The sequence below is a fragment of the Camelus ferus genome, chromosome 12 (genome assembly GCF_009834535.1).
Source record: "Camelus ferus isolate YT-003-E chromosome 12, BCGSAC_Cfer_1.0, whole genome shotgun sequence".
NCBI classification, from domain to species: Eukaryota; Metazoa; Chordata; class Mammalia; order Artiodactyla; family Camelidae; genus Camelus; species Camelus ferus.
This window is the reverse complement of record NC_045707.1, coordinates 53333274-53347693: the sequence shown is the minus strand read 5'-3', so window position 1 is coordinate 53347693 and position 14420 is coordinate 53333274. Positions and strand designations below refer to the sequence as shown.

General features: G+C 58.9%; 1 protein-coding gene across 2 annotated transcripts in view; it reads right to left on the bottom strand.

Annotated features, from left to right (window-relative positions):
• SH3RF3 (SH3 domain containing ring finger 3) overlaps positions 1 to 14420 on the bottom strand; it is a 116975-nt gene that overhangs the window by 58219 nt on the left and 44336 nt on the right. The window contains exon 2 of one of the 2 annotated variants that reach the window (XM_032493682.1): positions 1576 to 1830. The exons of the other annotated variant lie outside the window; for it this stretch is intronic. Coding sequence (XP_032349573.1) covers positions 1576 to 1830 — 255 coding nt within the window. The remainder of the gene's footprint in view (positions 1 to 1575; positions 1831 to 14420) is intronic. 2 annotated transcript variants of the gene reach the window in all.

Below are 14420 nucleotides of genomic sequence, written 5' to 3'. Positions count from 1 at the left end.
TGTCCCCATCTCTCCCGCCAGGCGTCAGGCGCCCGGGCAGGGTCAGGCCGGCACGTTTGGTTGACAAGTGGACACATGCCCCTCTGTCCTCTTGTCCAGTGGGCTCTGTTCTTCACCCCAGCTATGAGAGTCCCAAGCAGAGGCTCATACGTGGAGCAGGTGATGGCAGTGAAGGGAGGGAGGCTTTGCCAGGAGACACTGGAGGCCCTGGCTCTGCGGCCAGCTGCCTGCTCGGTGAGCTCTCCTGCCATGAAGGCTGTGAGGAGCGCCCTACGTCTGTGCCTGGACCCATGACAGGTCTGTCTCCTTACAAGGGCCTGACCAGACCCCAAGGGGCAGTGGGAGTTTCTGCTCTTGGTCCCAAGTGATAGCACAGAGCGCCAGGGCCCAGGGGTCTCTCGGGGGGCTGGGCGGAGAAGTGAGCATGAGGGCCTCCTGTGGGGGGGGGGAGTGGGGAGGGAGGGAGAGGGAGGCTGGTGCTGCTTCAGGGAGCTGCAGGGCCAGACGACAATGGGAATTATCACCAGAACACCTTGATGGAAGGAAGGAGGAAAGAGCTGAATCCCTGAGTGAAAACAGACTATTCACCGTCAGGCTGAACAATGGGAACAAGACACAAACGGCAGCCAGCGCGGCCTGCACAGAACCAGCCAGTTTTGCTCAAAGCGGAGTGCTGGGGACTCACAGCCAAGTTCTGCTCTGAGCAGACGGGGAGAAGCACGATGAGCTGCCGTGGGCTCTGAAGTCGGAGATGGAGCTGGAGTCCAGCTCTGTTTACACCCGCGTGCCCACCCGCCTGAGAGGCAGGGAGATGGGAGCCAGGGAGAGCGGGAGGAGACAGGACTGGGAGGTGGGGGAGGGCGGGGCCCAGCGAGCCTCAGGTGGCAACACAGCCTCTTAGAGCTTTGACAGCGGGCAGACAGGCTCCCACCTCTCCCTGGGGACCCTGGTGGTCCTAGAGGCAATTAACTAATCAATGAAGGTAACTTCATGGCTGCTGCCAGGCAGAAGCCTGGGGAGCAGGAGGAGGTGGGGAAGCCAGGGAGGAGGGACGTTCACCTCTGTCCCCTCTGCACTTTACGTCCCTGAGGCCAGGAGGCCAGAAACCAGGCCCCTCCACCTGACGCACCCCCAGGACAAGCACGCAGTAAATGCTACTGGTTTCTCACTAACCAGGTCCCGTGGCCTCACTGGCCACTTTGAATGACCCAAGCACAAGTGTCCACCCCTGTGCTCTCCAGGAGGGACCATGACAGGCTGGCTTCCGGGCCCAGCTCCCACCCCAGGACCTGACGGGGGTCGCTGCCGCAGTTTCCCCAGAGAGCCCCCTCCCAGGGCCCACGAGCCCTGGACACACTGTGACTCAGGTAATGAGGGTCCTGTCCCGGTTACCAGCAGGCGTCTGGCTGGCTGTGTGCCCTCTCCTTCCACCCAGCCGACCCTCAGGAAGAAGAAACCACTGCTGTCCCCTGAGGAGGCTCAGGGAGGGCTGGGAGTCACATCTGCTGGGACTGCGAGGCCCAGGCTCCCGGCTGGGCTGCGGTGGGGAGACGGCTGCTTTGGAGCCCACCTTACCTTGCTGAAGGTCAGACAGTCCTTGTCCTGGTCTCTGTCTTTCATCTCGAAATCATAGAGCGCTTTGCCCTGGGGTGGGGCCTGGGGCAGGGGCCGCAGGCCTGGGACGTAGCTGGTGGGCAGGAAGCCATGGTACCAGTGCTCATCCACCCGGTGCCGCAGGACAATGACGTCCCCCTTGCTGAACCTGAGGTCCCCGGGCTCCTTCCCCTCGTGACTGTGCGGGACTTTGCCGGAGGGCGGCTGGGGAAGGCTCTGAAAGCAGAACACGACTGGTTACTCAGCGGCTGCCCACCTGGCCTGCCTGGCGCCCGGACCGCGGGCCTGTGTCTGAGACCCCAGGAGGGGGCCCGTCACAGGAACACAGGGCCACAGCCCTGCTGGAGGAGGGCACTGCAGAGGGGCCCACCACGGTAACTCCCCTAGACCACCACCCCTGCCGCCTGCCCTCACCCCTCCCACCACGGCCCACGGCCCACGCTCTCCCATCTCCCAGGACCCTCTGGTCCATCAGTCCCCCGACCGCATGGCCACTGTTACATCGAGGCCCCAGGAGAGAGTGCTAGGTGCTTGCCCAACCACCCCTTGACATGGCAGGGGCCTGAGATGTGCCCATTAATTCCGTGTGCTCAGGTTATTTCTGAGACGGGGCCTGGGGCACGGCAGTGGGGAAGTGGCAACCGCTGTAAACCCACCCCCAGAGGTCGGGGAAAAGGCCATCCCCAGCTCCCACGAGTTCCAGCCTGGAGAGGGGACAGACGCCTTCTGAGCACAGGCAGGGGTGGACCGAGTGGGTGGCCAGGCCCCGACCCCGAGGTCAGAGCCTGACCCCAAGGTCCAAGTGCAGGGCTGGGAGCAAGCAACCAACCTCACTGGCTCCAGCCACATCTGGGAGGCAGCCACGCTTGTCTGCTCCCTTCGGTGGACAAGGAGGAGACGAGAGGAGGGAAAGGGGAACAGGGCCAGGAGAGCGGGGTACACCCAGCTCACGAATCCCTCCCCAGACCTCCACCATCAGCTGCTCACAGAGCAAAACCGAGAGGGCAGTAACCTCTACGACCCAAGACGCAATTCTGGGGGCAAAGACGACACCGAGAGGGCAGCTGCCATGAGAACCCGGATCTCACTGCCAGGAAACGCCCAGAGCCAGTGTCTCTCAGCACCTCCACCCTTTCATCTTCAAGCCCTTTATGAGATTAACTAGTCCATGACGAGGGCCCAGGGCAGGCGAACACTCTTACGGGGAAAGACCCCCCTGGGATGATACAGCAGCAGTCAGAGGACCCCTGACCCCAGTCCCCAGCCCAGCCCAGGAGGCCTGCGGGGCCCTGCCCGTCCTCTGAGCGCTCACTGTGCGTGCGCCCCTTGCAGGGACTGCTGAGTCAAATGTTGCGCTGAGCCCCACTCTGCAGGCTCACGACGTTCAGGAGAAGAAATAAAAGGGAGACAAAACGGAAACACACAGGGATGCTGTGGGATAATTAACACAGGGCCCTGCAGGGCACTAGTAATAATTAAGACAATGTCAACCTCACGGCGCATGACTCAGACGTTGCACAGTCTTGCCAGGGCAACCTCCTACTCGTGGAGCGCAGGGACCCCCTGCCAGCACCTCAGCCCCATCTCCATCACCTCCCAGTCGACGTGTAGGCCAGCTTCACAAATGCACTGCGTGCACTGGGCTGCCCACCAGGTTCCCGGGTGCCTTCCCCGCGACCAGGCCTCACTGCCCGACCCCTAGAAGGCTGGGCGAAGAGCATGGACAGAGGACTCACCGGTTCTCCTTACTCGGTGCTCCCCAGGTAGCACGTGCTGCCTGTGGAGCTCCCTGTAGACTCCCTGCCCCCTGCACAGACACTGGCCTGCTTTTGCTGATGTTGCGTTTCCGACCCTGGCCTGGGCAGATTACATGCTCGAAACACCTACCGAATGGATGACTGTGTGGGCCGCCACGCCAGTCGCTGGCTTAGGGCCTGGCCAAGGGCCTCGCGCTGGAAGGACTGTTCCCAGGATGGGAGGTCCATGGTCCATGTAGCCCCAGATCCTATTGTATCCTGGGCCCAGAGGGCTGGAAATCTCAGTGATCGCTCAAACAGGAGCCAGGCTGAGTGAAGGCTTGGAGCTGGAGACATTGGGCCTGCCTCATGGGGGAGAAACATCCCGGGGAGTTCCCCAGACGGTGAGCAGCCCCCTGGGGAGAGCGCCCAGCGCAGTCAAGCAAAGAAAGGGCTGAGACGGCAGCAGAGACAGCCCGTCATCCCCAGAGTCCACCAGCTCCTCCTGCAGGGGAGAAGCTTCCAAGTTTCAACTGCGGCCAAGCTCAGCAGCTAACAACTTCACCTCCCAGCCTTGCTCACAAGGGCCTTGGCCATGTGTCAAAATCCCAGTCAATGCAGGCAAGCAAGAGGGCCTCGTGCCAATTCTGGGCTGTGTTTTGTAATGACATTTAGAAGGAAATTCCATTTCTTGTAACTCCCCTCCCATGCCCTGAACAGCATGATAGGGGCAGATTTTTCCACAAGGATTACACTCTGAGCAAAGGAGGGAAGGACCTGGGTCCTCAGATGACCTTGTGGAAAAGAGCCTGCATGTCATGTGAAAAAGCTGTATTTTATCCTGATGGAGCCGCTGCGTTTTCGGATCTTCTCATTGAGGCGGGAAGCCCCATAAAAAGACCTGCAGGACCCCTAGGCAGGGCCGCTGCGCTCCTCCCAGCACCGTCCCGTTCCCTGGCCCAGAGCCTCTATCTCACTTTTTGCCTCTGAAGTGGCTAACTTACACCTAGAATTCTATTGGTTCCCTGAGCTCACTTCTAATTGGTTATTTCCTTTACTTCTGATTGGTTATTACTCTCACTTCTGATTGGTCCACTTCCCTAACTTCTGATTGGTCCATTTGTAGTACTTCCTTTGCATGGAGCTCACTCCTGATTGGTCTATTTCTACAAAGCTTGTTCCTGGTTGGTCAACTTCTGTTATACTCTATTAGCATATGACGTTGCAAAGTGTAAAACTGGCAGCCTATAAAAGGCCTGTGTAACCCTACAAACGGGGTCCAGAGCTTGAAGTGTTAACTCGTCGGGGCCGCTGGCGTAATAAACCCTACGACTGCTGAGCGGACTCAGGTTGCTGTCACAACGGAGCTGTAACACATTTTTCCGCAACATCATTAGCAGCTTAGCCAACATTCTGACTAACTTGGGGGATCTGAGGTATGATTTACCATTTCTTTAATCATAGACAGTTTTCAAACCAAAGCACTTATCCTAACATTGCTGTGAAAGTTGCCACACACGTGCTTTTCTTCTAACGAGGACATTCTTCAAGTTTAGAATTACCTGAAAAGGCATGTGTTAATCATGTGTTTAACCAGAATGCGGCCTGTCTTCTAGTTTATGAACTTCATCTGCAGTGGAGCTGTCAGTATCTCACACTCCACGTTTACCATTGGTGTTCTATTTCAAGTTCCTTCTTCCCTTTTTCTCATTAAAAGCTACATTTAGGTCCTGGTTTTTCTTTCATTCTTTTGTTCTGATGGGTTTTTTTCTGCCTCATATTTGGACACCTGTTTCTCTAAGAATTTATGATACACCAGGTCCTGCACCAGGCCCTGTGCTGTGAGGAGCAGAACATCTCTCACTGAGAAGGTCATGGAAACACGCTACTGCCCACAGGTACACGGTGTGTCCCCATGCAGGGGGGCGAGGACACTGCCAAGTCCTGTCGTGTGATGTGACTGTGAGGGTAGAAGCTGCCTTTGGCTGAGTCTCGTGTTTCACCAAGATTAAGAAGGATTAAAGAGTAAATGTACCTTTTTCTTTTTTTCCTTTTTTTAAAGCTTTCCCAGACTTTGTCAAAGGCACTCTTCTCAAGTTCGCTGCTCCACTCTCTCGGCGGGAGACTCACTGATGTTCCTGGGATTCTGCTGGAAGGTGGTGGGGCTACCCCCACCCCACACTGACAGGGGAAGCGGGGTTTAAGCATGGCTGCCTCTGCTTCGGAGCCACCCCCACTCCTCCGACACCATCGGTTCTCAGGGCCTGCGGCCTGGCTTGCACTTCTGCCTGCCGCCGCCTCCACAGCCCCACGTGCCCCAGGGTCCCTGCCACACTCGGAACCGAACTTCACCACCTACCGACCCAACCCAGGTGAAGGGTCCTCGCTAAGGTCTCATTAACAACAGAAATCTGACCCGTGTGAAGACATGAGGGCGTCAGAACTGCCTGCAGGCGTCGAACCCTGGGGCAGGTGGTTTGACGTGGGTCATTTAAGTCCTGTGGGTGTGGGTCTGCAGACAGAGGCTAACAGCCTCCTGCGCCGTCTCCAGTAGCCCATCCAGAACAGGGTGTGTGTGGACAGTGCGCCTGCACATGCAGTGCCCAGCGCGACCCCCAGACAGCCTGCCCACCGCGTGCCCTGTTCCCTGCTCAGTCAGCGAGGACAGTGGAGCGGCGTGGATGTTCTGTCAGGTGCTGGGGAGCTCTGTCCTGCCCCCGTTCAGTCAGCTGAGCCTCCTGGAGATGCAGCCTCGTCCTGCAGAGCAGCAGAGCTGAGGAGCTGCAGTGGCGCCCATGTGGGCCACAACGCCAAAAACACCTACTGTCCGGCCCTTCCCAAGATGCCTGCCAAGCCCTGAATAGAAGGTCTAGGTGAGCAGAGACCAGGTCAGGCGGGCACAGTCTCCCGCAATGCAGGGACACGGGGCTGCGGCTCTGTCTCTGTAACAGGCGTGTGTGACACTCACGAGCGGCCCCGCCAGCCACGTGTCAGAGCAGCGGTTCTCTGGGCAGCCCCAGTTGGGGGCTGGCCTCTCCTCAGAGCACCAGTCCTCCCACTCGCTGGAGACAATCAACTCTGTCCTTCCATATTTCCTGGGAACGTCAGGAGAATAAAACCGATGATACGTAGCGAGCTTTTGGTCTCCTAATGAAAAAGCCTCTATAAAACGATTCGATTCTCATAGGCTGTTTGCTGAGGCAAACAAACATTCCAGAAGCTTGGACGCTCTTGGACAAGGCAGACACATCTAAGTACAGAAAATGGCCAATGGCAAACCCAGCTCTCCACGGGAAGTAAAGGCCAGGTGGACACCGTGCAGACACCACCCGGCCCGGCACTTACGCAGGCTGGATCAAGGTCACAGTGGATGGAAGTAAAATCAGAGAAGTGCAACCCTTGGGAGACACCCTGTCTCCCCTCTTGCATCTCCGTGCGCACCGACGCAGGGTTCCAGGAGGGCTCACCCTTTGCTTCCAAAGGACAGTCGTCACCCTTAGTCACTGTCGCCCCAGCGTCAGAAGGACTGGCTGCTCTCTCCTGAGCACCCCAGGTGCGTCCTGCACTCTCCTTATGTGACCCCCTGGGCGCTCACAGCAATCCAGAGAGGCCGGCCTTATGTGATGGACACTGCAGGCAGAGAAGTGAGGCACGATGGTGTTCGGTAACCTGCCCAAGTCCCAGAGCTGGTGCGAGTGGCAGGCGGCCTGCCTTCCGAGCCTGTGCACACACCCACCACCATGCTCCTGAAAACAAGAACACGACCGTTCACGTGCTGCTACTCTGAGCCACACACTGCGGGTATCTCGATTACTGCTCACGGGAACCCTGTGAAGTAGGAACCCTGCGACGCCGTAAGTGACAAAGATTAAGAGGCAGGTTAGCTCCTGAATGTCATGGGGCCCGTAAGAGGGGCCACCTTCCAGCTCTTAACCACCTAGAGCAGAGGGAGGGGCCCGGATGGAGCTCTGATAATTATCCATTTCCTGGGGAAGGGAAAGGGAAGGGGGGCTGTTGCCCGTTAGGCCAGGAGAGTCCAGGCCTGTGTTTGCACTCACCCAGTTTGGAGGAGAATTCTCCTTGCCTTCACGCTCAGTGACTTTGTGAGCCGTCTTGGAGATGTCTGGCCAGGGCCAGGGCTGCTTCCTGCAGCGCACCTGCCAGGACCAGACCCAGCGGAGGCGGCCACTCCAGCTGCCCAGGCTTGGCTGTGCTCACCTTGCAGAGGCCCAGGCCGCCCTCAGCCCGATCCCACTGCAGATGCGGCCAGAGAGGGAAGTGCCTCCCGCTCGCTCTCATGCCAAGGCCTGGCTTCACTGTTCACGCCCCCATCAGAAAGCTCAAAGGAACTCACTGGTTTCTGATCATTTATTATGTGCAGCAGGAAATGCTTCAGTACATTTGTTAAGGACACGATTAACCAACCCCATACATTCAAAAGTGTGATATTCCTCATGGCGCACACTGGCACTGAGCGGATGCCTACTGACCCCCCAGGAGTCCGTAAGAATCGCTCAGCAGAGACACCATCGCCCCCACCTCCCGCCGGCAGGTCAGAGCAGGTGCTGCCCACCACGGGCAGCCCAGTCTGCTCAGCAGGGTGGAGAGAGCCAAGAAGGGCATCCCAGCCCAACAAAGGCGTGAAGTCTCCATCCAGGAGGGCCTGCGCAGCGGGAGCTTGGGGCCCTGTGTTCGGCAGAGGCGGGGAGGTCCTGCCCTCGGTCCCTCACGGTCTTGGGAGCAGCAGGGTCAGAGGCAGCATTAAGAAACTTCCTGCCACACCTGCTAGAGGAGCTGCCCTCTGTCAGAGCTGAGCTGCCGGCGAGAGGGAGGCAGCCCCGGCCGGGGTCTCAGCCTTTGTAACACCTGCCGTGAGACTGGAATCTGCTTTCTAGGGTATGTGCTCTTGTAAGACGGCCATGGCAGCACAGGGACACAGCAGGCCGTTGGCTGCCCCTCCCGGAGCCCAGAGAGGCCACGAAGACCTGCCCGGGGGGCCTCAGGCAGGCCTGAGAGAGGCTCCAGGCTGAAGCCCTCTTGGGTGAAGACCTTCTGCTGCTGCTGCTGCAGTCAGACTTGGCCGACACTCAGGCCAGATGGCAGCACTTGGGAGATCGGCAGAAATCACGCCGCCTTCTCACCGTGGCCGGAGCGGGAGGTCACCAGCCTGGGCTGCTGCAGCTCAGTGCAGACGGGCTCCCCCCCAGAAGGAGCGCGAGGGGTTCCGGCCCAGTGCTGCTGGGCGGGCCAAGTCCTTCAGGTCCAGATCACCATGAGGCCGCAGGGAGGGCCGGGAGCCGCAAACGGGAAACTTTAAAGAACTGTCAGTAGTAGTCATTCATCTGCTGAGTGTGTAGTGGCCGCTAACACATGCCACACCCTCATTTGCTGACCCACCGACCATGCAGGCCTCGCAGGGCCCTGCCCTCCACGCAGAGCCTTTCCCCAGAGCTTATCTCTCCCAGGAGCCTCCAGGGTGGACCGACTGAGCCAGTGACCCAGCCTGGACGCTGGGGCACTGAGTGGGGGTGAGCAAACGGATGTGGAGAGACACCATTGAAGCAGTGAAGCAGGAGGGGGGCAGCTTTCTGAACGAGAGCAACTCAACATAAAGAGGTAAGTCTCCCCTGGAGAAATGTGGGAAGCAGTCCAGGCTGCTCGCCCCGGGGGCATCTGACCAAACCCAAGAGGACAGGTCAGGCCGGCTGGGACCCGGAAGTGTGGCACAGTCACAACTCAATGTCCGAGGGAAGGCCTCGCTCACCACCCCAGCCGAGGGCAGAGGAGCGCCTGGGAGCTCGCGTCTGACTTCATGCCCATACGAGGCGCTGTCGCACCCCTGCCCTGCAGTGACTGTGAGTCTCCCTGGTTCTCATGAGGTCTGGGGATGAGAACGGCCGTGCTGTGACAGTTTAATGGAACCGCCTCGGGGGCAGGACGATAGAGACACAGACACAGTCTGAGAAAATCCTCTGCAGCACTGACAGCTGCACTGAGCTCTTCGTGACGCCTGCCTGCTCGTTAAACCCAGTCCAGCCAAGGAGCAGCCCCCTCTGGGCCCCGTGTTAACATCACAAGGTCTGTGTGCGCAGCCTTAACTGATGGTGGGAGGCTGTCTGCCCCAATCCGGATGCGTGAGCACGCAGACCCCAGAAGCGCCGGCTAAGCTGGGAGGGGCCTCACTGGAACCCTTGTCTGCCGAGAGCCGGAGCCTGAGCTGCTGTCTCTCCCTGATGGACTGGAAATCCCTTCCACGGACCCCCTTTGCACTCAGTGCCTTTTAAAGGTTATTTCGCACCAGGCTGTCCTTTCGTGTCTGACTGGCAGCTGCTGCAGGTTTATTCATTCAGCAAATTTATTCTTGCAGCAGCTCTCAAAAATCAGCACACACTGCTACACAGCACAGGTCCCCACCGGGAGACCATGCACGGCCCTGAGCAGAAATCCGAGCCTCCTCGGGGCTGACGAGTCTCTTGGCTGACTTCAGCTCACGTCAAAGACACGGGGCAAAGGACCGCTCCTCTCGGTGCCCTGGGCTCCTGTCACAAGCCTGGCACGGCCTCTGCCCAGCCTGGCTGCTCCCAGACCCCAGGGTCTCCCGCAGGTCCGGACTCAGGACTTCAGCAGGTGCCAGGGACACAAGGTTCTGTCACCCAGGAGAAGGGGGTTCCAGGGTGTTAGAAGCAGTGCTAGGTGCCCTGGCTGGCTGGCTGTGCCCCCCCTCCCCCCCCATCTCCTTGCTATGTCTGCCAGTTGTCAAGGTGATTTTTTTTAAGAGTCATCCACTCCTTGAAATGTGGTGTTTGCATTGGTTCTGAACGATCAGGACTGACCATATTCTGAGCTCCAACCTGCAGGAGATGGTCCCATGCCCACGTCACACAGTCCCCAAGTCCTGGCCACACCAGGGGAACCCCTGGAGTCTGGTCAGAACTGTGGGCTTCGGTGGCCGGCCTCTGATGTCACATGTGGATGGGCTCCCTTCCACGTCGTCCAGGGTTCATGTGGGCAACTGGAAGTAGACCCTCGCCCTCTCCCCTCCCGAAACCTGCCTGTCCCCACGCTGCAGGGCGGGGACCAGGGCTGACGTCGCTACCCAGGAACTCACGTTCGCCAGACCCCTGCTGCACAGAGGGTTTCATCCCGGCGCTGCAGGATTTCGTCCTCTGCTGATCAGTCTCCTCTCCTGTGATCCATCCAGCCGCTGAAGAGTGTGAGTTACATCTCTATTTTAATAAAAATGCCACCAACGACACTTTCCTTCCTTTGTTAAATGGAAGCAAAGCATAATCTAGTTTTAAAATACAATAAGCAGATAATCAAGATTCAACAACTCTGTGCCCTGACTCAACAGATTTCTACTTCAACTGCTGCTATTCGGACAGCTCTGGCAGTGAAGGATGTTCTGGAGGAAGAGGCAATTTGCACGCCACGTCCCCTCTCCCAGTTTACTAAGTTCAGTGGCGAGAGAGAGAAGGGACAGTGTTTCAATGAGAACAGCCTAATTACTGTGAACCGGAGGCTGTCAGGTTTGCTCCGTTACTGCTGGCATAACCAAAGAGGGTGCGTGGAGCAGCGAAGTCCTCGACAGACGTGCCCCGGCGCCCTTCACGTCCGTGCTTCCCTCGGTGGTGCTCATCGGGAGTGACCAGGCTCCCATTCCTGTAACTTGTCCTCACCCGCAGCCACGTCTGGGCGCCTTGATTCTGGTTAAAACACTGCAAGATGCGAACTTACCCTCATTTCACGAGTGTGTGGTTCAGAAAGGGCACACGGACGGCGGAGCAGGGCTGGGACCTGACTCTGGGTCTAGCCCCGCCGTCCATGGCTGCTGGTCACCTGCTGGACGTCCCACCCTCCAAACACGTCCAGCAGAGCACGCGGGACACGGCTCAGCCGCTGGAAGCACCTGCCTCTGTGCGGATGTTCCACAGGAGAGTTTTAGGAAAGGCAGCCCCGAGTACTGCGTGTTAGAGGCAACTTCACACGGGCCCGGTGACCATGGAAGCAGAGGGCTGGGCAGGGTGGGAGGAGCCTGGACGGCTCCCTGATAACGAGCGTGGGTCCCACCGGATTGACCCCTGCGGAAGGAACCCGCACTCGGCTGTTCTCAGTGGGAAGGAGGCTTTTTCTCCTTGTGGTCACCCCTGGTGCCTCCTGGGCTGCCTTAGGGGGGTGGAGCCCAGGCCAAGAGCCTGGACCCTGCTCTCCAGACGGGGGCAGGGAGCAGGAGCTGCATCGGGACCCGGATGGCTCTCCTCCTGTTCCCCCAAGTCCCCCATGGACAGTCACGCATGCAAGACAACAGTCACCCTCACCCTGTGCACACACCCTGGGTCACGGCCACATCCTTCCAGCCTCAGAAAACCCCACCCGAGAAGGACGCAGCACCTTCACGAAGTCAGGACTGAGACAAAAGCCCCGCGGGGCAGACAGCCAGGAGGGTCACGGTGGCCTCATGGGGTGGGGACGGTCCAGACTTCAGAAGATGAGGAGGAGGTTGCCAGGCAGAGCAGTGGGAGCAGAAGCAGCAGCTTGACCATCAGGCACAAGTCGGGGCAGAGCTGGGGGGATGGGCTGGCCCTCAGGTCTGAAGGACTCAGACCCTAGAGACCATGGCCATGTGGTTCGGATGGTGCAGAACAGCTCCCTTTCAAAGAGGCCGGGCGAGGCTGTCACTGACTTGTGGGGGTGCAGAGGCCCTGCTGGGCCATCCCAGCCAGCCGCCTGTGGGACCCCACGGGCTGCCAGGTGCGGCTCTCCCCGCTGTCCCAGCCAGCCCTGGAGGCGGCAGCCAACTGAAATCCAAGTCAGCACTAAGCCCTCTCTCCCCCGCCGGGCCTGGTCACAGGCCAGGCTCAGAGCAAAAACTCTCTGAAGATTCAGAACGGAAGCCACCGGGACAGGGCCTCCAGGACGACGCGCCATCACTGCCTCCCACCGCATGTGTGTGCCGCCGGGGCGATCTCCAAACCCTAACTGCAGGGCAGATGCACCCACACTGACCTCACCGGGGCCTCGACCTCACCAGCCGGCGTCGGCACCATGTGGTTCCCTCCCTGGTCACATTCAGCCCGAGTTTGAAACAGGGCCGCACACAAGTGAACCGTTGTCTGATGGCCTTGACTCCACAGGCTGAAGAGCTCAGGGCACTGGGACACAATCACTCTGACAAACAAGGCTGAGAGCAGCCCTGACCTGCCCCACACGGTCCTCTCAGTCATTCCCCGCGCGGGGTCACCTATGACTCAGACTCTAGGGCAGGGGGCTCGGCATCCGGGGCTGCGTGGCCGGCTCGCCAGAGGAACAGACCCGCGGCAGCACTCCGAACACCGGGGCTGCACTTCCGTCCTGACGGGACTCTGTGCTGCACAGCTCACAGGCCTGGCACCTGCCAAGTGCTTATGTTTTGCTTAAAGTGAAACTAGGCCGGGATTTCAGCCCCCACTCTCAGCATCACTGGAGTGGGCTTTCCTGCATCGGAAATTCAGCTGCTCGTGGTGCAGTGAGACAGAGGGACAGTGGGGGTCAGGGCGCCCCTGCAGAGCGTCCCCTCCCTCATGTGCAGGTCTCCCCCTTTCCACTGCGGCAGAGCGGGACCCCGTGTCTCCCTGAGAAATCTAAACCCAGACAGACGGGGCTCCAGGCCAGGCCAGCGCCAGGGCACCAGGAAGGCACAGGCGGAGTTACAGCTGGTGAAACATTCCTCCTAAAAGGCAGGCATCCCGTTTATTTTAACGCCGTGACATAAAAATAACAGTAATTGACACTATGCATCTGAAGTCCCTTCAACACAGGGAGCTCCCTCTTCCCGGGGACAGCCATTCACAGGAAGTCCTACCTTAGACGGGGCGTCAGGGCAGCACTGAGTCCCCCCGCTGGCACAGTGCCCTCTGACCTGTGCGGCGGCGGGGGGGGTGTGCAGTCCCCAGGCCTCAGCCTCTCCCTCTTCTGCTCTGTCTCTCCTGGGATCAACTCCCAGTGCTGGTCAAGGGTGCTGACCACGGCCAGACCCTCTCTGGAACCTCCGTCAACTCCTGAACAAGAACTGCCCCCAGGAGCCACTCCTGCCACGGAAGTCATTCGAGTTGGGGGGTGCAGCTGTGACCTCATGAACCCAACACCGTAAAAACGGAGGATGAAAACCCAAGTCCACACAGAAACCCGCACGCGGATGTTCACCACAGCTTTATCACAATCACAACTCACAAAAGCACCTTCAGCAGGATAAACCAACGGAGGCCGGTCCACACAGCGGGGTGACGCTCGGGCCTGAGAAGACACGGAGGAGCCGTAGTGCACATGACTCAGTCAGCCAGAGAAGCCCAGACTGCGCCTCCAACGGTAGGGCATTCAGAAAAGACAGAACCATGAAGATGGAAAAAGGATCAGTGGTAGCAGAGCTGGGGGAGGAGGGGTGAACAGATGGAGCACGAGGATTGGGGGCTGCGGGCAGCTCCGTGTGACACAGTAGCAGTGGACGCTTGTCCTCATGTATGTGTCAAACCCCGCGGACTGTCCATCACCAAGACTGAACCGTGACACAGGCTGTGGACTCGGGGTTGACCCTCTGCCTCCCCGCCTGGCCCCCGAGATGGCAGCCCCCTGCCCTCTGTCATGCTGGAGAGCAGGACCTTCTGAGATGTGTTTGAAGGCTTTTTAGTCTGAGATTAGATTTCATGAGAATGTATCAGAGTTTTCCGTCCAAATTGCAAAGATTTCTGACAGCGCTGACGCCAGCACAGTTAACCCCACATCAAATAAAACCAAAATGGGGAAAGAACTTAGAGTAAGAAACTGGCTGGTGAAAGTCGCTGCCTTTAATGAACACTCATCAGGTGATTCATTGGGGAGCAAGCTTGTATTACGCGTGTAAAGGAGGGTTCATTCACAAACTGACACACAGCATCGGGCTGACGCGGAGTGGCAGGTGCGTGTAAACTACCAGGGAGACGTGACTCACCAGGTGCCCCGACAGTACGGTGAGTGAGCGAATGGCTTTGTACCTACGGTGGGGACCCTGTTCCTGCAGGGAGGAGAGGTCATGGTCAGACCACCCAGCGCTGGGCC